At 40.2% G+C, this 27,335-nt stretch overlaps 1 protein-coding gene across 2 annotated transcripts; it reads right to left on the bottom strand.

The window, feature by feature from the left end:
• Positions 1-4,541: 4,541 nt before the first annotated feature.
• Positions 4,542-27,297, bottom strand: LOC140258452 (BOS complex subunit NOMO3). 2 transcript variants are annotated; one of them, XM_072348715.1, is made up of 32 exons: positions 27,114-27,297; positions 26,628-26,717; positions 25,677-25,722; positions 25,150-25,250; positions 24,926-25,032; positions 24,654-24,726; positions 23,970-24,122; positions 22,707-22,844; positions 21,859-21,948; positions 21,134-21,239; positions 20,543-20,693; positions 19,854-20,031; positions 18,989-19,130; positions 18,510-18,641; positions 18,050-18,186; positions 17,688-17,775; positions 16,851-16,914; positions 15,733-15,828; positions 13,945-14,154; positions 13,570-13,652; positions 12,643-12,802; positions 12,389-12,515; positions 12,056-12,169; positions 11,284-11,411; positions 10,583-10,724; positions 9,908-9,991; positions 8,954-9,064; positions 8,281-8,382; positions 7,946-8,065; positions 7,264-7,356; positions 6,223-6,355; positions 4,542-5,852 (listed from the first exon to the last, which is right to left on the bottom strand). In XM_072348715.1, the coding sequence occupies exons 1-31, from the start codon at positions 27,240-27,242 to the stop codon at positions 6,224-6,226; spliced, it is 3,627 nt and encodes a 1,208-aa protein (XP_072204816.1). In that variant the 5' UTR covers positions 27,243-27,297; the 3' UTR covers positions 4,542-5,852; position 6,223. The 2 variants fall into 2 exon arrangements, with proteins under 2 accessions (XP_072204816.1, XP_072204814.1); XM_072348713.1 differs by having other exon boundaries at positions 4,542-6,355.
• Positions 27,298-27,335: the final 38 nt, after the last annotated feature.

Genomic DNA, 27,335 nt, shown 5'->3' with positions numbered 1-27,335 from the left:
GGGCTTTACGGATGCAGGTTTCCACTAATTAGTTTGATGGAGAAAAGAAATGTTGCACAGCACAGTGAGGAATAAAAGCTAAGCTGGCAAAATATGTTTGTGCCCTCTGTCTTTAGTCTCCTGTGTGACTTCCTTTCTCTGTTTCCTCAGTTGATATATAAATGGTTGAAGACTATAAAAATAGAAGCCTTCTAATTGTGGAGGTCATCTTTTTTATTAAGCTGGGCTTTTTCAATATTCTGTTGTGTTTTTTTTCCTCTCCTGTATAGGATCTGTCTGCACAGCTCAAGCACAACAGAAGCACACCAAAAGACTGAAGCCTTATTTACACACAAATTCCCAGCTGAGTCTGGACCTACGCAACAAGCATTTTGCTGGGGTATGGCATCTGTTTTCTGGAGACATCGCACTTGTAGCCTGGGAATGGAAGTTTTGACTAACCAATGCCCTTGTAGCAAAGGATGCAGGAAAAATAGAAGCTCAATTACAAAGCAGCCATCTGTTCTACATATTTAAGACACAGCGGGATGAGCTGGTACCAGGTTTCATTGATCAGGAGCAGAGAATTTAATTTTAGAATGCATACTAAAGTCTTATTTTAACTATTTACTTAGGTACCTGAAAATGCACATAGATGTTTACTGGATATGCTCAAAAGCATTTCATTTATATATGTGTGTGTGTGTGTGTGTGTGTGTGTGCGTGTGTAAAAAATTCAAAACATGTGAAACTGCTTGCATAAATTCTCCTAGATATTCTACCTTTTCTGATAAATGAAATGGCACTGAAACATCCCCAAGCATTGGCCTTCCATGCTCCAGGAAGCCTAGTTGCAAAGAAAGACAACAGCCCTTATTTTAAGGAAGATAAGAAAAAACGCTAGTGGGTTAGCGAAGGATCAAGTTAAGATGAGGATCACCACTGGGCTAAATGTGTTGAGGAAGTCCCCTGCTCTCTAATGATGAGAAGCAAAAAACGTGACAAACTAAGGATCAGCTAGTTGTCCAATTTAGCTACTAGTAAAGACAAATGCCTACATGCAAGATTAAGCAGTTAAAGTTATTGAATATGAAGTACAGGATAAATGCCTTATGTTTGTATGTTGGGTTTTGTGATGTACACGTTAATCAGATTCAATACCAATGAAATTAATCATCCTGTCCTCCCCCAAGAACTGTCTCTGTTGCAATTTCAGTTATTTACAATACTGTTTCTTGCTGTTTCTCCCTTCTGCAATGCCATAGTCCTGCAATATACTACTGCAAAAGAGGAGACATTTGTCTATTCCACAGTACCTGGACTGCTCTGCATACAAGTCCCAGTGCAGGATCTGAATCTACACAAGCCAAAGTTCCATCTTGTAGAAATGGACACAGAGAAATTACTTACTTCCCAAAGCACCAGCGCCTCTTTCTGTTCATCTTCTACTCTGGTGCTCACTGGAAACAAAAGTACTGAAAACAAAATCATCCCCTCACAAAGTCCATCCATGCCACCAAAACTGTAATTCATCTTACCTTGCACCCTTTGGTCAGTGCTTATTGATAGCACCACTGATGTATCAGTTACACCACTACCACAGAAAGATGGTAGGGATAATCAACAAGACAGCTGATGGCTACAGTACAGAACGCCTTACATGATCTCAGGTGAGACTTTTATAAACATGTCAAGCAATGGGCACACAAGTTTCCAATTTCTTATTTTCCTTTGTGAAGTTCTGACCTAATTAGATGTTACTAGTTCCATGTCTGCTCCACATTGCTTAAGATATCACTGCTGGACCCCTTTACCAAGCTTTGTACAAGTATACATTGCCACATGAACGCTTACTGATGCCACAGAGCTCCTTACAGACCTTGTTCTGAAGCTGACACTTACTACTTTAGGTTGGGTTTTCCTTTCCTTAGGCAGAAAGAATGACAGACTCTTGTAGCTGTACTTCACAACTGCTCTGAGCCACCAAAAGATAACGGTGCATACGGCTGGAGTGCAGAATAGGAGGTAAATACCATTCCTGATTCTAAATGCATAATGAAATTTGCATCCAATTTCCATGCTTATTAAAATAAAATAATTTGTTTCTTTCTGCACACCAACAGCTTTGCTCCTCTAGTGATGCAGAAGGCTGTTTCAGCCAGGCTGAGAATCACAGGTGCTACTTAAACTTTGTCAGACTCGCCTTGATGGCAAAGAGCAAACCACCAGGCCCCAAAGCCTGCAGATGTGTTATTTGATCAACATTTTGATCATGTGTGATAAAAGGAATCATCCAGGTGCATCACCTGTCGCAGAGAGGAAAGGAGAGAGGAAGTCACGGGCAGAATCTCCTTCAGAAAGAGTGAGTATTACAGTACAGAATAGAGTGTATCAATGTGCTTCCTAGTGAGAGCCGAAGAAAATACTTGGATGAAGCAAATATTGGACGCCATAAAAACAAAACAGTTTGTTTTCCTGTGTTTTACATAAGCGCCTATTATTTTCTCTTCTGCCTGACAGAAGGGAAGCCTGGAGTGAGAATACATTGCTGGTTTGCCAAAACGCTATGCAGCAAAATAATAAATAAGCAGAAGTAGCCAGAGTCTGTGTGATAAGAGACCTAAGAAGAAATTAGAGTTTTTGTGATGGGGATTTAATTATTCTAGTATCGACAAGAATGAGAATTAAGGGAGGAATCAACAGGCTGATTTCCACAGGCAGTAAAAAACAGCTTTATCTTTCACTGTTTATTGAGCTCTTAGATATAATAAATTCAGTAATGGTCTGGTGGGTATTACTGCTTCATGACAATGTATCACAGGGCTTAAAGTAATCATGGTCTTAGCCTGTGAAGGTAACAAATAAAACTTCAGACAGCATCAGGTTGTTAAAACTCAAATATTCCCAGAGAGGCAGCGGGAGAGAAAGGGGGAAAACAAGGGAGAAAAAGTGATGTTTGAAGCAAGCAGAGTAAATAATGCAGTCATGTTGATCTTAGTAATAGCAAACAGTTAAAAGCGATAGTAGGGCTTACTGGAGTAAAGCAGCAACATATCAAATGAAGACAGAAAGTAATTACAAAAGGTATAATAGAAAATTGAAAGGACAAGCTAGCTGATGTAAAAAGCTCACAAAAAGCTCTGTAAAACATACAAGGGGAAAGTTACACTTGCTAATAATAATCCACAAGGGCTCAGGGAATGCTAATTAGCGTAGAGCTGCTCTTCATGTGTACAAGGACATAGAGCATGTTGCAGGTTTAAACAACCGAACGACAGAGATTAGAACTCATTGCTGTTCTTTTAAAAGTAAAAAAAGCCAAACAACCAAAAGCACCCGCAGAGTTCTGGCACCCAGAAATAGATTTAATGGACTTCTGGAGATTTTGCTAAAGCCACCACCTATTTGTAAGGAAGATGTGACTCCCCGCATGTAAACGCACCCACCTCTCAGCAGGATTGGAGCCAACTCTTCCATGCACAAGTCGGGAAATCCCATCACCTTCGGGCTCTGCCTACCACAGCTGTTTCATTGCCTCCACCTTTGCAACAAGCTCAGTTTAAATTACTTTCGGACTGGAAAAAAAGTAGAAATTCAGATGCCATACAAAGAAGGGAATACTGATCAGGAGGCAAAATCATCTTAGGATTCAATTCTGTATTATTTATTAAGTAGTGCCACTCAGCACATAGTGAAACTTTTAAAGTAAATGCAACAAGAAGTATTGTGAAGAAATCTGTGCTTCCCTACCCTTGCTGAAATGGGTCATTTCCTCATTTTTTGTATTCATTCTCCTGCACATTTGCTTTTTAAACGGTTGCACCTTTACTTAACAACGCTGTTGCTTATGCAGCAAAAACTTATTCTCAAAATCTGACTTCACCTGACAGGCATAACGAAAATAATGCTTTAGAAATTAGGCTCAGAAACTGTAAAACTCTGTAGCAATAGTTCATTTCATTCATAAGAAACAGAGTTCTGCGCATCGCTGATAAGGCAGCCAACAACATTTGTTGCTTTCAAAAGAAAAACAAGTAGCATGCAATGTCACCTTTACCCAGAAGGCCTTACTCTCGTTTCCAAAAGAATCAGACATTGCCCACATTTAGCTCACCATGCAAATGAATTCATTTATTCTTTCACTACTGTGCCACCAGAAAAGTAAGCAAAGCACTGAGCCTCAAGTGTTTCCCTGTAAGAGTCAATATCTAAATAAATGCTAGTCCCATTTTGCACGTAGTCTCTGTATTAATATAAATACCCCAACACTCACACTGTAGCAGGTAGTCCTCAGCTCCAGCTGCCCTTGACCTTTCTGGCCAATATGGAAGATGGGCATATACAGCTTTTCTGGATAGATCAGCATCAGGATAAAATCACTAGGAATCCTGCCTCACAAAGAAGTCTGACACAAACCCATTTTCTGTATTCAACACTCAGACACATTTTGTTCCTTCCGACTCACTACTGCTGTCAGAGGTAGCAAGAACTATTTACCAGATCTTATCCTGAGATAACTCCTTAACTAGCAAGGGGAAAATGGATGTCACAAACCAAATAGCTTCTGTCAACAAATTAGCAAGCATCACTGCCTCTTTATTAACGGCATTTCCAATGTTTAATGTCAATCAAGTCCCACAGTTCAGAGGTCAGAATATCTGGTAGTCCCTCAAGTCACACTGAATGATCATTCATTCCTCACACAACTCCCCCAAGCAGCAATTCCCTTATCAGCATTCACCAACCTCAAATAAAGATATAAAAATTGTACATTTTTAATACAAGGCCTCCAACGCTGTTTTTTTTTTCCCCACGTAGTTCATCACAGCAAACCACAGATTTTGAGGTCATTAAGTTGAGAGCATGATAGTTTGTTAGAGCTTCATCTCAAGCTTTATACACATGTGCTTTTTTGACATTCTTCATTTTTATGATCTTGGTAGTTTCTCCTCAGATTGGGTTGCATAGATGCCAGTCTAAGTAGAAGGATCAGCAAATGAAGTTTTAATATTTAGGACCAAACTAAAGCAATTTTTGTATCCAGGTTTCTAAAGTAGGGTTTGTAAGCTTCAATATTTAAATATAAAGGGACTCTATTTCAAGTACTATAAAAGAGAAACATTGCCACTCACTGGCAGTACCAACATCTTTGCAATATTTGTAGGCATTTATGTTCATCTTTCAAAAGCTCTATTAACCTTTATACTATTTGTCAATAAAAAGCCCCATTAACATTTAAACTGTGTATGTCTAACTGTCTGTTTCAAACAAGAATCAAAAGACGGCCTGTAAGAAGCAGGCTATTATTTATTACCGTCTACATTATTGGGGCTGTGCATGTCGAAGGTTTCCAAAAGCTAACACTTCTTAAAATAATTGGGGAAAAAAAGAAAATAATCCATCAGCAACTGGCACAACTCGCTGCCTGAGCAGGAGATGAGACAGACACACAGACAAGTATCACAACACAGTCTGACTCTGGAAAGAACAGTGCAGCTAGCTAACTAGCTGTAGCCACTTCAGGAATACTGGAGGTCTAAAGAGATCACACTGTACGTGAACTTGACATTTAAACACTGCTTTTGCACCAGGATCAGCAGAACTTACCTGACATTATCAACTAATCTTACATAACATTAATGATTTGTCTTCACTGGGCAAATACGTTATCTTTTATTAAAATCAAACATTTGCTGGATAAGAACTGAAATCACAGCTGTGCAGATAACAGACTCTTCAATCAAGCTGCTGAATTGGAAGTGCCAAGGACATCATTCACCAGTTCATGCATTTCCCCTAGAACTTTGTTGCTTCAAGTACCACTGATTTAGCAAAATCCCTCTGTGCTGCTTCTCTGGAGTAAAGTGGGAATTCTGAAAGGTAAGGAAAAATATTCCCAAAATACAGAGTGAAATCAGCAGTTTATTACCACTGCATTTACAAATCATTAATGAAGACAACACAACCTATTCCAGTGAAGAGAAAAAGAATTCATGAACTGTCTTCAAGTATGGGAGATGTACTCACAGTAACAACAGATGCATTCATTTCATAACTTTATAATAAGTAAACCTATAAACTCCATAAAAAATTTACAACCAAAATGGAGCCGGTGTGACAAACTGCGCTCAGGTAGCAACGACAAAAATGTGAAGATCGTATGTATATCAAAAACGCATTTTAGTTTTGCTTCCCCAGAATTCAGTTTGATGGAGCGTCACTTTATGCAATCACCCCTTTCACCTCACGTCCGTCTTGTCTTCTGTTTTTTTGTTTGTCTCTTTGCATCCTCTGGGCCACCGGTGTCAGAACCCGTCTGTCCAAGGGCACGGACCCCTTGCAGTCGAGTTGTCAGCTGCAGTAGTAAGGGAATAAGCTGGGCCAACAAAAAGGGGAAAAAGTTTGTGATTATGGTGGCTTGTAAGGTCTGCATAGTAGTGGTGCTCTTCAGAATGATACACTCCCAAACAAATAGAATTCACTGTATAAACAGAACATGTACAACATCTAAAAAGATGTCAGAAAACACCAGCAATTCTTTGGAAAGGAAGCAAACCAAACTTACTGGAACTTCTGATCATCAAAACCAAAAATCATCCCTAGTTTTTTTCTTGCAGTCATTTACCTACAACCAGCATTTGAGTTCTGAGTCTAGACAAGCTGCTCATCTCCATGGCACTTTCAGTGCCACTGAAAAGTCCTGGAGAAACTCACATTCTGTGCAGTATATTCAAGTTTGGAAAGAAATCACATTGCACAGACAGTTTTTTTCCCCTCTTATCACCAAAAAACAACCCAGCCCTATCAGAGAAAGCTTGAAAGAACAGTTTGTCAACAAATAAAAAAGGTAACATGGTAGTTCCTTATATTACTCCTGAGAGTTTTATACCAAGGGTATAAAGCCAAAGAGATCAGACTCAATGGCTTGTAAGAGTTCTTTCAGTCTGACTGCTTCTGCAATAAAATATTTATTTTGTTCATATTATTCCTGACTCTGGTTATATGAATTTAAAAGATGTTGTATTGTGTTGGATTTTTTTGTTTGTTTGTTTTTCAGAGCCATCAAATAAGAAACAGAAATAACAGAGGAGCACAGTTTCCCACTACAGTTTTCCCAAGGTAAGTGTTCAAAAGCTTAGCTACATATGTGTCACAGAAGGCAGCTGCTGACTGCATCTCTATCTGGATATCTATCAGAATGCAACTACACTTAACACAATACAAAGTATTCATGCGTACCAACAGACAACAATACACCTGGATAGAACCAAAGACATGTCCTACCTTATCATGGTTGTAACCAGCCAACAACAGAAGCAGAGTCAGTGGCAGTGCAATGTAAGATCCTTGGGCAATATCTTGCTCAGGTAGCTTTCTCTGAAAATAGTGTGCAAGATGCATTTTATTATTTTTAACAGTTATTTTGACTAGGAATTCCCCCAGCTTTAAGTAATTTTAGCCAAAGAACATCCAGCCCTTCCCATCTGGTTTCCTTTCAAGCTCTAAAGGTGCAAAAATCCATTTCTCTCACTTACAGGAGAAGATTTTTCCTGACATTAGTCTGAGAATCCATCTGCTTTGGGCTCTGAGAACTGATAACTTTCATTTGAGCTTGCTGATGCTTTTGTCCTCTATATGGAAGTTTTTAAGGAAATCCCAGCAACAATCTTGTCTTCAGCTCCCAGTTACTGCATCCTCTCAGTTAGTGTCAAGGCTACAATTCCATTCTGAACTCCCTGTTTACCTCACATAATATTCCAGATCATTACATTGCTGTCCAATGCCTTAAATGTGGCCAAAACCACATCACCAAGCTTATTGCCACATTAATGCCTCTCATAAACCTCTTTATATTTACATTAATAGAAACTCAGGCCAAGACCACAAAGTATACGTAGGCAACACTACCCAGACACTGCTCTCAAGCTGAGCATTTGAAATGAACATTTACCTACTTGGTACTTACAGTGGGACTAAAGACCAATGTAATGTGCTTATGATATCCAATGGAAGTGAACGAAACTTGAGGCAGGATGTAGTCATACTGTGATTTAGACAGCGTAGAATCCAAGAGCACCACGTAATTCTGTGGGTATAAAATAAACTCAAGTCTACAGCACCAGTAGCAGTCTTAGGTAAAATTCAAAGGCAAAAGTTAGTTTAATAGGCTTCACATGTTCTGAGACGCCAGTCACCTCCAGCATGAACACAGTACTGCAGGCAAACCAAAACTAATACTTCAGTGTGCTTAGGGGAAAAATAATAAAGCTAATCATGCCAATTATTCAGGAATATTCTTACCTCTCCATCTCGGAGCAGGGGAGGGAAATGGAAGAAAAGAGATTGGCCTAAATTGACTGTATGAATTGGGTTGTCAAGATTTTCACTTTTGTAGAGCTTCACCTGTGAGGGAAAGAAGAAACCACAAGAGATATTTCTGAGTCTGCACTAGAAGAGCCCATACTCCTGCATGATAAAAGTACTTCAAAATTCATCACGGACTGTATAAATAGAAAGATGTCAAGTATGAACACCTGGGTTTGTTCTAACAAGTCATGTGAAAAATCACAGAAAGAGACTTTTAAAATACTTCAGAGTACCATTAGGAAAGAATGATGTTTTCCCCTATCTAGATGTATTAGACATAGTCTGTGCTGTGCAATAAAGAGAATATAGCAATTCTTTTAAATAATCCCCAGAGGAATTTACAGCAGGAGATTGTTTCTAATTTCTCTGGTAAGCTCATTTTGTTGAGTTTCAGTTTCTCTGTACTTACTTCACAAATTAGACAGCTCGAGGCACAAACTAAGCCTGAAATACTGAGAAAACACTGTTTGCTTGAAAATGAGCATAATTAAAAGAGGACTGCATCATACTCAGATAAGGCTTCTGAATGATTTTCAGTGACCCTGCAAAAAAACACTGGGAAATCAATGGCAAATGCACTTGACAAAGATCACAGGCTTGAACTTACACATAACGTGGACAGATACTCAGAAGACGTAATCACATTTCCGCTTAAATCAAATTGATTAATTTGCCGAAATGCTATAATATTAACATCATCAATGTCGCTGTTCCCGACCTGCAACACACAACACAGTCATGTTTCTGCTGACAAAGAAAGAACTAAAGCAGGTCTCTTTCAAATGCTTTTCTGCCCTTAAGAAAATGGCAATCTGGTTACGATACTATTAGTACAATGTACTGCCAACAGCTCTCACTTGCAGTACGTAAGCTTCACTTGACTTTCTGAAACTTGTGTTGCCATTCACATCCCTTTCCAAGCAGCAGACACTCTTAAACAGAGACACAAAGGACTTGAAAGAATCCTGCCTGTTTTGCTAAAAAGGAGGGCATGTTGGTCAGGCTATAGGCAACTAACAAAGGCTAATTAACCTCTGCTGGGTGTTAAGAGATAGGCGAGTAGCAGGTAGTTTGAGTCTGTAAGGATGGAGGAGAACTTAACAAGATTTCATCAGTCCTAAATTCAAAGTTATTATTGCATTTTATAAAGATTTGCAAGACTGGATGACAATTTCATCTACATCGAGACCATAAGATTTGGACCAAAGAAAACACTAGAAGGCGTATTTATTGATCCATAACTGAATATGAAGATAATACAACAATTTATGACAATCTCAAATGATGAATTCTCTGTCCCACATCATAAAAGAACACTGAAAAATAAGCTGCATATTTATTCTCTGATTTCTTAACATACACCTTTTGTGCTGTAAGAATCTGGTTGGGCCTTATTGCAATTCTAAGCTCTGGTGCTAACACAATAGGAGCTAACTTGCTGAAAAGCCAGTTGATTAAACAGGATGCATTCAAAGACACTGTTGTCGATTCAATGCCTGCACAGACGCATTTTAAATGTAACGGATACCAAAACATTTAAAAAAAAAAATTAAAAACTTACCTCAATTGCCCGGTGCTGTGGTAAAGCCCTTTCAATATGATCATTGCCTTCGGCTTTCAGTTGTACGTGATACACACAGCCTGGCTACAAGCAACATTCAGATGATAAGTTTTAACACCAAATAGCATATTCATTACTTTTAGAAGACAGTAAGTGAATTTTCTAGCATTCCACAAGTTTCCTTATCCTAAGTAGATAATTTAACCCACTAACTCCTTTAAGTGTGTTCACTTCCAGAAATTCTATTGCTGTTTTTTCCCGCAGAACAGCCTACTTCATACATATGCTATACAGTCAACAAGATACAAACACCCAATAGACCTCTAAGATGCACTTGCTGCAGAATTTTCACAAGCTGAAGAGATGAGATTTCCCTGCTATAGCACCTGTGCTTGTGCCTGAACACTGATGAGACACTCTCATGTGCCACACCATGGGAGCTGTTCAGTTCGTGTGAAGGCAGCCAAAAAGTTCCACAGATTTGCACTATAAAAATGTTCCCCCTCTACAAGAATCATCACTCACACCTTGTCCTAACACAAAAAGACCAAGGACCTTTGAGCTAGCACGTGTGATGAAAAGACAGAAACCTATAGCTAATTCATAAAACACATGGTACTGTTCCATTGACACGCTAACATAAATGTAAATGAGAGAAAGCATTCTGATCCTTACCAGAAGGCCACGTAGCCGGAACTTGCCCTCTTCATCAGTTACTGTATCTTCTCCATAGATGCTACATCCTTCCTGCCCCACAGCTTCTACCGAGACCCCTTGCTCAGGTTCCCCATTTAATGAAGAAACAGTGCCGTAACAGCTAGGAGAAGAAACAATTGCTAATTATGGGCAAATGCTGTTTTAATGGGTATTTTTAAGACATGATTGTTATAACTCATGGGAAAAGTTCTTTATCTGTCTTGCATAGCACGCAAAAGCAGAATTTGTAATGTATACACCCAAAACTGTTTCAGAGCATTTAAATTAGCTGCACATCTTCAGGAATCCACGTTCCCAACCCTTCAAGAAACGTAACACTTACCTCAGAGGGCAGGGAAAGGGAGAACTCTTAAGTCAGATACCTGGAGTGGTACACAGTCCCCAGAGTAAACCCCTCCCATTGAACACAGCGCAAGCCACTCACACAGTACCTTCTTAGCAATGTTTTTCCTTACAATTCTGTCATGGGCTTTGCTAGTATATCCACATGCATGAAAATAAAGGCTAGAACCAGTACTCTCAAGCAGCACAATAATTAAACTGTGCCTTCAAAAGTACCTCCAAGCCTTCAGAACGGGCATATCAGAAGAAAACACATTTTGTATAATGCATCCTGATCCAGCGTGCAGCATTTTGCACAGTTTATCATCCCCACTAACCTGTAAGCTGTTCTGTAACCAGTTATCCGAATTTTAAGATTCTGTCCTTCCTGTACTTCAATCATTTGAGACGATGGTTCAAAGCGAAATTCTTTCATCATGGGTTTAAAGTAATACTGCCCTGGACTCTGCAAAGATGCATAAAACAAGCTGTTTATTGATAGTGACACAACAATTCACCAGCTCCTATTATTTTTCTCTTAAGTGCCCCAAAGAGCTAACCTTCTCTGTTCCAGCCATAGGCTAAACTGGTTGGAAAACACGAGTAGTGAAAAACGAGGAACACATGAGACAATGAACTGGTGGATCTTTACCAGAAAATGAAGCCTGAAAAGGGAAAGAACTATGACTCTAACACTTCATCACAAGACTGCAAGGGCAGGAAAGTGACCAGGAGGAGTTTGGAAAGAAACTATTCAGGTATGTCCACACACAGGTACAGATCAATAAGATTATTACATTTGTTTCCTCTAAAGACTAAAATGAGCTAAGCTGGTTTGTTGGTGATCATGTTTATAGACTGCAAGTTTGTAAATGAGATCAACCAACATCATCTATTGCACGCTGGGGACAAGGCTTTCTCCAGGTTAGATTTCACAACTTCCACTAGCTAAGTGCTAGCTTCAGTGCTGTCCGCTCTCTCATCTCTCACTATGAGCTATGATTTCATACATCTTCCTGTCACTGAGGAGCACTGATTACATCCCTGTTTTGGAGGGCAGAGTTACACAGCACCACACATACAACCACATTCAGATCAATTTCAACTTACCAGATTGGAAAAGGTCAGCATGCCATTATCTTGCGTAAGGAGGTTGGACCGGAACACCCCTCCACTGAGAGACAAGAGTACTCCAGCAAGAGCCTGGTCATCCTCGGATTTAATCTGTTTTAACAAAAGACACAGCAGTAAGTGTAAGACAGGATTCTCTCACAAAAAGAGGCTCAATTCAGAAGCCTGTGATTTGTTTCCATTATGATAAAGTTACCCGATTCCCACATTTCATACTTGATTGTGTTTCCCTGGGACACACGGGCTAACATTTTTGCTTGTCTAGCTTTAACTAAACACCATTCAAAACTTAAGTGCTCTGGACGTGCTTACCTCAAATGTCACACCAGCAAGAGCAAAAGCTTTGAAGTCACCAACTGTTCCTTCTACTGCAGTCAAAACAAATCCTTCTTTCTGTGCAGTAACTGTATATTCCAAGTCACTGTGCAGTGGTCCGACACTTCAAAATATAAGGAAAGAAAAGTTCACTTTAGAAGAAGCACTTGGTTGTCACACAGGTGCGTTGTCAAGTCACTATGGCACTTAAACAAAAGAATCCAAAACATCAAAACAAATCTGCTAATTACCTGTAAGCACCTTTGTCATCAGTGAAAACTGTGATGAGAGGGGAAGGCGCTCCTTTTTCACCAATGACAATCTCAACACCTTCCAATTCAGGATGAATCCGCCCTTCCAAAAATAAGCCTGCTTTCCCATGAATCTCTATCAGCTTTCCAGGACAGCTCTCTTGGTCATTGCAAAGGGGATTCAAAACAAACAAGTCAAGAATACACTCAATATTACATCTTACAGCAAGAGTTTAACTACTACTAAAGAGATTGTCAAAGTTCTTTTGCCTTGGAATAAGAGATCCATCCACATAACAGTATGGCTCCCTGTCACATCTTAAAACACCCAAACATTCTCCAAATTCAGAAACTGAGTTCCAAAGCTATAGGCACGTGGTGAGCACAAAGAATTTGGATTTGCTAAGTGCTCTGCAGGTTCATAAAGCACCGTGAACTGCAGCCACATGGAAAGTATTCCAACAGCAACAACACTGTCTGAGATGAAACAGAGGTCACCATACACCATGTTCAGTGACATGTGAACTTATTTTTCTCACATTATGTAAGAATGCACACAACAAAGGAGCACCTAAAAAGAGGTGCCTCCCATCTCCTAGCTGTCTCATATAAAGGACGTTCATTTAGGAATCCTCGGGCAAGATGGACACTGATACAACAGGCAGCATAACTGATTGCTGGCAGCCCTCGCAATTTTAGAAGCGTGATTTTTTGTTTTGGTGGGTTTTTTTTGTTGTTGTTGTTTTGCTTTTTTATTTTTTGTTTGTTTGTTTCTAACCATTTTATAGTTCTAACTCAATAGAAAGGAAAAATTGACAGAAACTTCGATTGATTATCATACATCTGCACAGCTGTTTTTCTCAGTAAGTGTAATACAAGTAATTCTGAGAACCTGCTGTAATATCCAGAAATTGTATTTTTATTTACCTCCACTAACGACTGTTTCCACATAAGGTGGATAGAAAAGAAGCTCTTTTGAAGACGGTGTCACAGTAATTTTCTCACCAGACCTACAAAAGCAAGAAAGCATTAGAAGATAATGAGATCAGTGTCTCTCACACAGGATAGAACACTGCATATTGACCTCAGAACACTTCTAAATGCCCTAAGGGGAAAATACAAGCAATAATATAAGCATAATTCATATTACGTGTTATTAGTTTTCATTTTGCTAACAGTCAGCCAGAACAGATACCCGCAGAGCAGCTCTTTCCTACATGGAATAGATCAGTACTTTGCTTGTAAGAAAACCCAGGCAACAGGCCAAAGAAAACAGCCTTCCCCATCAGAGCTTGGTAGTACCTTGCCCAGTACGAAAATTCATATAAAAATGGTCCCTGAAGTTCCTCCACCATCTCCTGCACTGGTGGCTTTGTTCCTTCCTCTTCTTGGCCCTTCTTTTCTCTCTCCTGTCGGCGGGTCTCAATTTCTGCCAGCTGCTGCTCCCTGCGTAACTCCTGCACAGATTTCAATGGCCCTAAAACTAAGGCAGGTTCACTGTCAATAGATGACCTGAAAAGAAAGGAAAGATAACAAAATAAGCTCATTTCATACAAAGGAAGAAGAAAAAAACATCAATCACAAGCAAATACTTCCAACAGCTGGCAATTCCCAGGAAACGTGCTGTGTTCTGACCTACCTGCTCCACACCTCTGAACCATCCAGCTGTCAGATCTCTGTCTACTGAACAGATTGCTAGATAAGCTCATCTCATCCCCATTCCTTACACCAATTCAGAACAATGGATATTGTTACATCGTCTTTCCTAGCAATGTCTTTTCACCTCCAACCACCCTTTGTACCTTACCTCCTGTCTTGTCTACAATAGACTGAAAAACTGATTCCAAATATTGCAAAATTCTCTACAAGGAGTGAAATGAAATGATTACCATTATTTTTTCTTAAGACCGCTTCAAATGATCAGGATAATTCCATCTCCTGCTTCCATACCACCCCATAACCCTGTTTCTCTTTTTTGAGACAAATATATACAACTGCTCTAACACATCGAATTTCATTAAGACTTTAAACCCTTTCTCTGCAGTCTCTGATTAACTGAAATTAAAGACATCACTGCTCTAAATCTGATATGTAAGCACAGACTGCTAAAAACAAGAGCTTTGCTTTGAATTCCAGAGCTGTTCCCTTTACATTGACAGCATTTCACAAAATGGACTTCAGCTGAAAAGCTTCATACAGGCTGGAACAGAGGCAGTCACTGGCAACTGAGTTGCCTCCACAGTTCCCAACAGTCTCAAAAACCCCCACCAGCCCGGTCTATTGGTATAATATTCACCCCCTTGCTAAATTAGTTTTAAAATTCTAATAGCTCTCTTCTGTCCCAGTGCTTCTTTTCTGGCTGCTGCCCAGCAGTTGCAGCTGTGTGCTCATTAAACTCAGGGACTCAAGAAAAGGCTATTGAGGAAACCTGTTTTGCCACAAAGATGCTTTCTACACTCTAAGTTTGAGAACCTCTAGTCCAGAGCAAGTGGACATCAGGAAAGCATTAAAACACTCACTGTTATCACCCACTTTCAGGAAGATCTGGCAACTCCCACGATTAAAGCTACTCACAAATCAGTGCTTCCCATTGAGCTGTCTGTTCAGCTAAACATAAACTGGTACATTAGTGTGTAATCACTCTGCATACTTTCCCTCTTATAGCTCTCTCCGCATCAGTAACAGTGCTCTAAAGCAGCAGATTCTTATTCTGAGGTAATAAGAAAAAAACAGTCCTGGTGCTAAACAGCTCAGAGCAAACAAAAATAAAACCTTCTGAATTCAGAAATTTCACTTCATTAAAATGCATAATCACTGAGAAAACCATTTCTTTTTACCATGACATGCAAGTAGGAAGGAGCTATACTGCAATCAAGTGACAATGTACAAAGTGAGGTCTGAGCATTATTTATCTGTCTACAGATAAATACAGAACCCGAAGAACAGCTTAGCATAAAAACCTCCTGCAGTCCAGCATAGGGTGCCATTCCCTTAGAGAACAGCCACTGAGGTATTAAAACCAGAATAAAACTTTATGAGAGGGATGTCTTTCCTCCTCTTTTTACAGCCACATTATTTCTTTGTTCTTACTTAATGGTAATAGTCACATCCATCAGTTTATCTGTAACAATCGTGCCAAGGACATGGTGTCGAACAGCAGTGAGCGTCAGTATGCTAGGAGAGGACCTGTAAATCAAAGCAACAAAGACAAACTCAAGGCTCTCCTCCTAAAAAAATAATTGGATGTTATTCAGCTGATTTTGTACTCCCACCCAGAAGCTGAAAGATCTTTATAAAACACAATATACAAATTACACAACAAAGCTGTTGTGCTAACAGGATGGTATATTGCAAAGGTGGCGTTTTGCAGATGTGAAACCCCAACTACTGCATGGCATTGACCAAATAACTTCCCTTCCTTTGTGTTTCCCATCTCCTCTCAAGCTGATGTCAATTTGATTGAATTGATACATACAATTTCTCTATACATATCAGAGGAACATTCACAAGTTAACAATACAATACTGGGAGTGGTTCACAAAGATGACCCAGGTCAAATGGTACTTTGCTGCAGAAAGGGGTTTCTTTCAACTCATGTATTCAGTTAAGAATCATATTTTAGTGCTGAATTCGTTTCCTGTTGTGTGTAGGAAACAAAGCAGTCAGGGAGCATAAAGCCTCTTTATAGGAGCAAAGCTAATAAGCACATTGCCAAGTCACAACCTAGATATACATGGCAAAACATGGCTGACTTGGGAAGATCAGCACTGCCTGCTGGTAATTAGGTGCAAAACTGAGGTGAGCAGCATCACCACAGACAATCACTGGTACCAGGGATCTATAAGTGGTACATGCTTTCTAGCAAACATAATATACCATCTTTCGCATTTCAACCCTTACAAGCCATCAACATTTTTCACTGAAATACCTCTCCTTTGTTACAAGAGCAAAAACACATTAAAGATGGACAGAAGGCAGACTGAAACATCCATCTGAAGCAGCAAAAGCATCTTTAAAGCCTATCTTTAGTCACATTTTTCTTTTTTAAAGGGTAAGAAAACACATCTGATACATTTTGCTAAAGCTTCCTTCTATTGGTTAGAGCCAGTCATAGCAACTCATCCTGAACTACTGAAAGCAGCTGCAGCAGAAGGAAGCTTTATGAAAGCACACTGAGATGCATAAGATTGAAAGCAGATTCTGCTTACGTGTCGTAAGTGTAATACTCGTGTTCAAACTGGTGGCAGGAACGTGGGGTTACTTCGTACACACCTGTAAACATTAAGCCAAAGAATGATCCACTGATACACAAATAAAGAAATAAAGCTTACTGTGCTGCCTGAATTCTGAAGACTACATATGACCTGAGGTGCAGAAAGAACTGCTAAGTTTGACTACAGTAAATTAATTCATCTCTTCACTTACAAATCACTACTGGAAGCTGCTGACTTTCTAATGTACACTGATACAAAACATGGCACCTCAACAAAGAGGTACATAAAAACAGTTACAAATATAACAAACCTAAATCAGAAGTAATCTAATGTAATTCCACAGCTGATGGCCTTGGATTAAAGAGCCACCATTGGAACTCCATTACTGAATTGTGAATGAAGCCATGGACTCTAAGGATGAACTAAGCAAAGCTAAAAACAGAATCAAAAGCAAATGAACTGGTTAACTGTTCTGTTAATGGGCAATAACAAGTAATTAGCTCTAAAATATTCAAAGTGAAAAAAATGTGAAACATTAAAGCATTACTTTTTCTTGTTATAAATAACCCCGAGGTACCATTAATAGCTACCCTTCAGGAATCCTGTATTGAAATTAAACTTTCATTTATCAATTATGTTCCAATTACAGAATCCAATGGAACAAGTTTATTTTAACGTGCTCTCAGTTGGTCCAAGACCAATACCTTTCATCTACTAAAAGAGGAAAAATAATGTATATGCTGAAACCTCAGAAGCCACAACAGGCTGTTTGAATTACCAGTAGCTTTGATTGAATGGTTCTTTTTTCAAGTAATACTTTAGAGCTGTTACCTGGCTTTGAAAGACAGAATCTATTAACTCCTTTAGACAAGTTATAAACACCAACGTTCTCTGGTCCATTTCCATCCTGGTAGAATTCCTGTGAAGCCACAACACAATTCACTATTAGCAGCTACTGAACAACAAAATGAAAATAGCTTTTGCCTAATGGTACATTAATGCTTCTCTTATAGCAACCAACAGCAGAAGATCACTTCATCAAATCTAAGAGACAAATCTCAAAGTACAATCAGCATTAGAGCTCCTGAGGCACAAGACGACCTACAGATACGAGAAAGCTTTGATTCCAAGTGCAATCCAACCTACCTACAGACGTTAATGAAAAAACACGAGGATGTTTGTTATATACATACCAGAGTAATTGCATGAGAAAGGGAACACCTCAGCATATATCCAGTCTGCCTGAATTCTACTCCTGAAACATCTTCCTCCACGATTTCCACCTCCAGAGATTTATTCTTCCAGCACCAGTCTTCATGCACAATGCTTACTAGAATACACACCACAGAAAGCTTTTAGTAATGTAAAACTGTTTGAACTACAACTGGTTTTGTGGTGTAAAAAGCCCCATCACACTGACTTCCCAGGCAGTAATCTTCAAAGTCGGATAAAAAAATAAATATCAGCACCAAAAAAATGGCTAAACAGACAACATTAAGACAACCTGCTGCACAGGCATACAGCATTTTTCCCAACTTTTTCAAGTTTAGACTAACTCTGCACTGGGCATGTGGCACATGATAACTGAAGTATACAGACTAACACAGATTTAGAGAGCAAGGTAAGACTTCCAGCAATTCCCTATTATCCTACCTTTGTATTTGCCAGGTAGCACATTTTCAAACGTGAAGGCTACTGACTCTGTACTTCCAGAGAGCTGCAGGCTCCGTTTTTCACCCTGGCGGCTCACAGACTGTAACATCACCACCAGATCACCACAAGCATCTGCCCAGAACAGACATCAGAAAATGAGTGCATCCTGACTTGCCAGCTTCCCTCCAAATCCCGCAACTCCAAGGAAGCTTCACGTGTACTAAGATTAAAACAATTAGAACATATTGCTAGCAAGTATTAAAAACAGGTTCATAACTTCATCCCAAACTTACTAGTTACCAGGCTGTACGGTCTCTTGATAAAAGACCTGTTTCTGTCTAACTACTAGAAGTTAACTTATGCGTTGATGGTGCTTGACCACAACAAGTAGTTTTAAAGCAACTGGATTTAAACAGTACTGATTCACACATGCAGTGCTGAAGTTGACCATTTCCACTTCACTTTCAAAACCACCTTACCTAAACAAGAGATCTTCCCCGAAACTGATGCCAAAAACTGAGAGAAGGTCACATCCATGACCGGTCTGTCTGTAACGGTAACAGGGAACACTTTGGGTTTCAAGGCCAATCCTGCTCTGGTCTCAGCCTCTGGAATAATTACCTGTAGAGCACAGGTCATCAGCACATCACCAGCTTATAAATACCAAATACACCCAAATCTGCTGAGTTGAACTGACTTATCAGAAATTAGAAAATGGGTATTTCACCATAAGTTGCAGCAAAAGCAGCCTCCAAAATATGCTTTTCAAAATTCCTCCAAAGAATTGCAGTAAGTCTGAGCTGAAAACGATACAAAAGTTTCTAAAGTCTGGATGAGCTTCCACTTTGAGATCCATTTACTCCAGTTTCCACATTAGGCTATTTCATTTATCTAGGACAGTTAGGGACCTCAGAACTGTGCACTTCCTTATCTCTCAGCCTGCGCTCTCATCTACAATGCAAAGTTAATTGTGGCTGTGCCATGGTTCTGCAGTGACCTGTAATCTCAGGAACCATTAACACACCTGAAAAAGGCACACATCACATGTCTCATTTACAGGAAAATGCATGAAGAAGCATTTCAAGGGACTTTACCAATAAAGGAGGGAGAGAAAACTGTTCAATCTCAGTGGGCTGATCTCCTTTTAAACAAATATAAAGGGAAAGGTGCATGAGAATTTCTGCTTATTAAAAAACAAAAAAAAGCCTATTATAGTTTAAACAGCACAGATAAAAGGGCCAAGAAAACCTACAATCAACTTCTCAAATTTTAGAAATTAAATGATTTAAATCCTCTAAAACCTCTTGACGGTCCTACAGTGAAGAAACAGAAGCTCACTCTTACCTTAACACTGTATGCACCAGATTGTGCTTTAAAACAAAATGCTCCATGAGGGTCAGTTTCTGTTGTAACCGCTGATGCTTTGTCCTTGTCATGAGGCACCATGGTTACCTTGTATTTATTGATCTGTTTGACTGCGTCAGGTAAACGAGTAACTGAGATCTGGCCACACACACTGAATCTATAAAATAAATGCCAACTATCAGAATACATTAAAGTGTTTGAAAATTTCCTTGATAAGCAAACTTTGTTATCTTGAGGAACTACTACATGAATGGGGACCAGTTCCTCCTGATAGAGGTCTGGTACCATACTGTATCAGACAGTTACACAACCCCACGCTCACACAAGAGGAGGGTATCTGAAGTGCAGTACCAGTGACAACAAAACTCTCCTTTTTTTGGTTCACACACACTTCTACAATTGCTCAGCACCCTCAGGTCGTAGAGCCTTTGCCTGCAAGGGAGTGATTATTAAAAGGGCACTCTCAAAGGCTTGAACAGAATTGAGCAAAACTCTGTGGATAAAGCATAACTTTGCACTTACACTGTCCTATTTCCCTTGAACTTCTTGAGCAACATTTAACTCCTAACAAACAACAGTACACCAGACCAGGCATGACAAGAGAAAGGACGACCCCCTCTGAAAACAGTCTGTGTATCAATTTACATTTTCATGACACTGGCACTTACCCTGTTGCAATGATGTCTGCTAGCTGAGGCGTATTTGGTGCGATCTTCACTGTGATGGTATCAAAGAAGAGATGCTCTTTCCTGGCATGAATTGTGTATGTACCTGTTGTTATGTTCTCAAGACGGAAAGATCCATCAGCTTTTGTTTTTACTAGAACAAATAAAGCGAAGAGTTAAAAAAGCAGAGCATGTTTTCACTGTCTGTCTTAGTGTGTCAAAAGCACCAAAGGGCATTCACTGCTTTTGATTACTTTTAATTTAAACTGCACAACAATGAAACAATATTATGTTTCTTAAGAGACGAATCCTCATTTCTGTATTGCAAAGCAACACTTCCAATTTGGCAAATGTTCAAAGGACATAATAAGAAATCCTCTACTACAAAACTAATGAACAGTTAATACTCCCATCTAAGCCAGAAAATATACAAAATTACTCAACTCTATGAAAATCACTGTAATATTACAAATAATTCATGAAAAAAGGAGTATATTATCATGAAGGTTTGATTCCATCCCATATCCTGCTATTCATGTACTTGAGCTTATTAAAGACTTCCCTGTAGCAACACATACCAAGGTGGTTGCATACCTTTAATCTGATTGTTTAGTGTCACAGTGGCATCAGCTACTCCTTCTCCTTCAGGACCATTCAGCACTCTGCCTGTGACAGAGAAACCCATCACATGGAAAACAGGCTGAAATGGGAAAGAAAGTGAATATTAATCTTTACCCAGAAAAAGCATTAATGTGTCCACAGCAATTAATACAGACTGCTGTTCACCTCACACATATAAGAGAAATTAATTTCCAGATATAAGAAAAAAGAAAATCACCTGTATAATCACAATGAAAGTATGCATCTAACTCAAGGCTTACTGTCCCACTAAGAGACAGAACCAATTCGCAAGTTATCTGTATCAGTACCATTCTGAAGGCTCAAATCATACATCATAATGATATCACTAAAGAAATTCTGCAAACCATACAAATTTCCAAGACCTTTTTGAAGAGATGACAATGTGAATGAGTCAGCTGAATCAGCTGGAAAGGTTACTGCCTGTTTGTAACACAGATGGGAAAGTAAACACATTAGACAGCTTTTCCCTGTTTTGCTTCTTCCTAGTCAAAGGGAACGAGCATAGGGAATAAAGAGTAATGCCAGATATTGTCGTCTACCTGCTTGGCAAGAAGCTAGATGTAACAAATCTCTTTAAGCTTTTTCCAAAGAAGTTTTTCCACAGCCCATCTGCTTTCTGTTAACATCAGTTACACTTCTACAGGAATGAATGGCACAAACAAGATGATTTCTCTTACCTCAATTTGTAAGCTGTCATGTTCTACAAAGAAGTCCAATCTAGATGGCGCAACATCAAAGGTAATTCTTTCTCCTCTGTAGAATGGTATCTGAAAGGAGAACACATTGCTTTGACTCCTAAAAAGCCATGACATCAGAACTCCTTTCCTTTACCATTTTCCACATCCTTATCACTAACAGACACCTCCATGAATGGCCAAATGGGCTGCAAACCTGTTGGAAAATAACTGAGAGCAACAGAGACAGAAATAAAGGCAGTATTTCAAGAATGTCTGATGGATACATGAGACTACATGTAAAAACAGGAGAATAACCCTCCACTCAAAAGGCACTTGGTACTTGTGTGAGAGCTTACAGAGAGTTTATATAAGATATATATGATCACGAGAGGATTAAAGGAATGAGACAAGCCTAGATCCCACTTCTGGATCACACATGTTGAGATTGCATGACCATCACTGTAGGCATCACACAGACAACAATGATCTCATCACACTTCCTGGACATAAATAAAGGGAATGGACAAAAAGAAAACAGGGTACTTAAAGGATGTGGGGTAGCCACAGCCAGCTGAAGCTTTTAGCCTTCCATCAGTCCCTAGGGATGGCTCTATGAGTGGACAGTGCATTCAGGAACTTTGTAATCAAGTACTTTCTCAGGAATCACACCACAGAATTCTGACACAGCAGTTTATTTCCCCTCCAAATGGTTTAGGTCAGATTCTCCTTTTCCGATTACTTGACCTTATTAAAAATATTTCAACTAATCCTGTTTTAGCAGCTATAAAATTATACATAAGCTAGCGTAGAAAGCAAAAGTTAACAACTCAATGGATAAACAAACATACCACAGTGTATTTCCCACTTGGAAGAGAAAGAAAGCTGAAAGATCCATCTTCTTTTGATACAACATTACACAAATACGAGAGAGATTCATCTCGTGATTGGAATCCATCCACAGGAGAAACATTGCAGCCCACAACATCCTGTGACAATAAATGAGAGAACACAGAAAATAATTCAGGGACGCGTACAACTCAAAATGTTATACTGAGAATGAAGGATGGGAAATACAAAAGCCATTTTAAAGACAGTTTGACAGCACAGCTTACAATTCTTGTACAGGTAAAAGAGAAAAAGCAATCAATAACTTCAGAAAACTGAGAAACTCAACACCCCCCAGTACGCTCAAACTGCACTGCATGTCTAACATCATCTGACTTTAGCTCTGAGGACAAAGTTGACATTACACAAAAGAGCTCTACTCTGTATATTAAACCACAGTACACCACCAAATGTTCCACAGTCTTTTCAGAAATAACACACTTTTAAAGTGGCAACAGAAGCTACTGATCTTTGATTCCATATCACGAGGGCAAAAAGTGATTCAGATCTTGTGTTGAAGGGAAATTACAGCATTACAGCTACCACGTAGTGAAGTTCAGTTTGTTGGGCAATAACTCCAGTCTTTCTCCAGAAGGCGACCTTTCACAATCGTGGATTGTAACCTTCGTGAGGGAACATATTTACCAAACAACATTCAATATAAAAAACCCTGCAAGTAGTGTCTTAGAACTGTAGCCCTTTACCCTGCTGACCCACAGTGAATACAGAGCAATAAAATGCTGAGAACCACTTTATATTTTGCATCTGTTGCCTGCTTCAGCTCAACTCTTAGTTTTCTACATCCCTGAACAACCTGAGCGTTGGGAAACCTGATCACTTGAAAACAATTATGGAAAGAGATCAGAAGAGCTGAAGTTAAAATAAACTTCTAATTTCTTGTGTCTGAAAAATGCAAAGACCTTAAGTCTCCATGTTGCCAACTTCTAAACAGATAGCTATTGTGTTGTGTGTCTGAGTAATTCCATTCAAGTCATGTGAAAACTGAGCAGGTACACAAATGTTGTATTACAAGGGCCGTGTTACAAAATGAAGACAAATAAACAAATAGAAAAACACAGATGGAAAGGTTGTGCAGTTTATGTCTTTTATAAGCCAAGTTCAAGATGAACAGAGTAAGCAGCAGAGCACTATGAGTACACAAAGCTTTTTAGCTGCTTTCCACTTATCTCCATACTTATACTGAAAAGGTTCTGAAACACCATTACCTCTTTGGTCACTGAGGGGGAGAAAAGCAAGAACATGACCCCTTTCATTGGTTCTCCATCACTCCTTACTGACCCAGACACGTTGTAGCCAGCAACAATCAGAGGGTTCGCAGCATAAGCATTAGAACTGGTCACCCGCACCACTGTGCTTGACTGAAAAACCAAAGCACGTACATTTGCATCAGAACTAGGTATTAAATCTTGTTTACAGCACTAAATAACAAACAGAGGCTCAGTATTCAACATCAGAAATAGAAGAACCCAGAATAGCAGTACTCAAAGAGAATCCACAAACTATTCAAAACAGAAGGATGCTGAAGCTGTTTTGTGGTCTTATCTTGGCGTTTTTACTGTTTCACTGACTTAGGATTTGGTTGGGACTTCAGAGCTCAGAAAGGAAACAACCTGAAAGGATTTAAGCATCTGCTATAACCTCCAATTCCTTACAGAACGTATAGGGTTAGAAAACATAAAGCAGGAGCTCATTGCCAGTCCTCCCCCAGCTGGCTCCACTCGCTCCAAATCAGGCCTATGCAAGGCGATTTCTTGTAGCCTCAGCTAAATTTAGGGAAATTGCATTAAGCAAGTCCACTCACACAAACTTGCTCAAGGAGCTGATCAAGACAAAGTCTAGGCAACACACCATCACTAAACACATCCATCAGAACTTTTTTAGGCTCTAACCTCTTTCAACATCCAGGTGGGATGAGATGCAAAGATTTCATATTCACCAGGAAGCACTTTAAAGAAAGCAAACCTGTAAAGCAAGAAAAAGGTGATGCTGTTTAAGAGTCCTTAACACCTGTCTACAGAAAAGCAATTCATATTCTTTGTGTTTTTCAGAACTTCTATAATCCCAATCAATGTAGCAGAATAGAGAGAATTTGGTGTAAATGCACAGATGAGGCATGCGCACATGCACGGACAGATGCACACATGCACATTCCCATACTCACTTTCCTCCAGGTTGGGTAATAGTCGCTTGTAAGTTTACATCACTGCCAGCATTTCTCAGTACAACCTGGACTCCGGCAGGACCTAATGAGTGACCTTTGCTGAGAACCTGTCAAAATGAAAACAGTGCAAAGTGGATAAAAACAACTAGCAGAGGTAAAGCGGAAAGTTGTTCTGAAAGCAGAAATAACATAAGATGGAATAAATAAATATAAAGGAGTCTGACCTTTCCATTCACAGAAAACCCTGTGAACACAAAGTTAATATCGCCTCCCTTTGTGCAAATGTCATTAATGCCATCTACATGGATGTCTACACTGGTCGGTTCTGGAGGGGAAAAACAATGAAACAGCACAGCAATTAGCGACAAGGGAATCATGGAAATACTCTACTGCAGCTTCAGAAACTCTGCCAGAAAGGCACTAGCTCAAGCACACCAGTTGTGCTCTGGAAGCCTTGCCTTAGCAAGTTAACTACCCACAGATTCTGATGCTGAAAATCCTTCCCCCTCTCATTAAAGACATTTTAATGAAAAATACTCATTATTTCTTATCCATTCATGCGTTACTTTGTCGGTGCAGACCTTACAGCTCTGTTTTCCTACTGTGCAGTCAGTATATTTATCAAGAACAAATAGAGCTTCTGTCTTTTGAATAGCACATGATTTTCCATGCCAACTTCAAGCCAGCAGTAGTTGGAAGTCCCACACTGCAAATACGGCATCCTATTTTAAAACGAGATATGAACACTCACCAAAACTCCATCCCAGCGGAGGCTCAATTTTAAGAATGAAATCCCCCTAAAAAATAAATTGAAAAAAGCAATAACAGTCTTCACTGATCCAAATTCCATTTAACTGAGGAGTGACAAAAAAGTCAGGATACAAGCACCATGCTGCAGAGAGTAACGCAAGACTCAAGAGCCCCACTCTCCTCTCCTTCCACATACTATTATGCTGAGTTCAAAGAAGAAGCAGAATCTACCCAGACAGGCTGCAATGTTGAGCTTGTACCATGACAGCTAAGAGCAAGAGTTAAGCAGCATCACATGTATCCTGCATTTACATCAAACCTGGCTCATGCACAAGCAGTTCAGTGTTAGAAAGTGTTCAAATCTCTCTACCTGCCTCAACAGATGCATTCTAAATCTGCCTTCAGTATTTCCATTGGGTGGTTCTACTCAAACGTTCTGCCCAAACATGAGTTAACAAAATTCCAATCCTACTAAAAGTCCTGTGCCGAAAAGGCATTAATCTACACAGAGATCCTCTTTAAACCAGCAGACATCACATGGGTTCTGAAGTTCAGCCATTAAAAGGCCCTGAGACCTAAGAATGAAACCAATGAGATAAGATGTATCTTATGTCCTCAGATTTGAAGCAGGATTTATTGCCAAACCACAAGTTCACCAATTCTTTACCAGAGCAACACACTTGGACCACTTGAGGGCAGCTTGTATCTAATCTGAATGGAAACATCTTTCCAGTCTAAATAGCACAGCACCACAGCTGAAGCTACCTGGCCTCCTCACCATAACACCGCTGAGAAGCAGAACAGCTGTATTACAAACAGAAAACAAGAAGGGAAGTTGGATCCAAGCATAACAGAATGATGTACTGCTCCAAACGCTTTGTGATGGGCGCTGCTCTGACAGCAGCAGCTCGTGCCTCCACTGCAGAGGCATCGCAGTATTTTGGTTTCTTACCTTATCATAGAGGGGAATCATGAAATACCCGTTGTTCGGAGCGCAGTCTGTTTGGTATTTGAGGGTACCATGCTTTGTGTACAACTTAATCTATAGGAAATAAAACAAACAAACACAAAGAGATATTTTAATAAAGGTGGAATCGGGCATCCTCCAAGCAAGTGCTGCAGAGGGTGCACGTCCCCAGCGGCAATGGAGGTAACAGGGCAAAGGTTTACAGCAGGACTACGCTCTGCCGGGGGACCCGCGGCACAGAACTCAGCTCCGGCCTCGGGAGAAATCAGCGAGCGCTTCAATGAGAATTGAATTCAATGAGCAAGGCCGGTCCTGCTGCAGTCAGGGCACGAGGCCCATCCATCTTTCAGCCCGTCGGGTCGCCCGTCCGCAGCTCAGGAGGGAAAGGGGCAGCGGGACGCAGCGCTGCACCCGGCGGTGCGCGGGGGTCCCGCGGTGCGGCGCTGCGAACGGGGCGGCGACGGCGCCCACCTCAATGAGGGAGTAGTTGATCTCCACATCGGACTTGACGAAGCCGCCGCAGCCCACCACGATGTCCTCGGAGCCCCGCACCACGGCGCAGCACAGCGCGCAGCCCAGCACGGCCACCCAGGCCCGCATGCCGCCACCACCGACCCGACTGACTCAGCGCCGCGCTGCCGGAAGGGCCGGACGAGGCGCGGCGGGGCCGGTGCTGCCCTCTGCCGGCCCGGC

The sequence above is a fragment of the Excalfactoria chinensis genome, chromosome 14, assembly GCF_039878825.1.
Source record: "Excalfactoria chinensis isolate bCotChi1 chromosome 14, bCotChi1.hap2, whole genome shotgun sequence".
Taxonomy (NCBI): Eukaryota; Metazoa; Chordata; class Aves; order Galliformes; family Phasianidae; genus Excalfactoria; species Excalfactoria chinensis.
The sequence above is the reverse complement of the archived record's forward strand: the minus strand, read 5'-3'. Positions and strand labels throughout refer to the sequence as shown.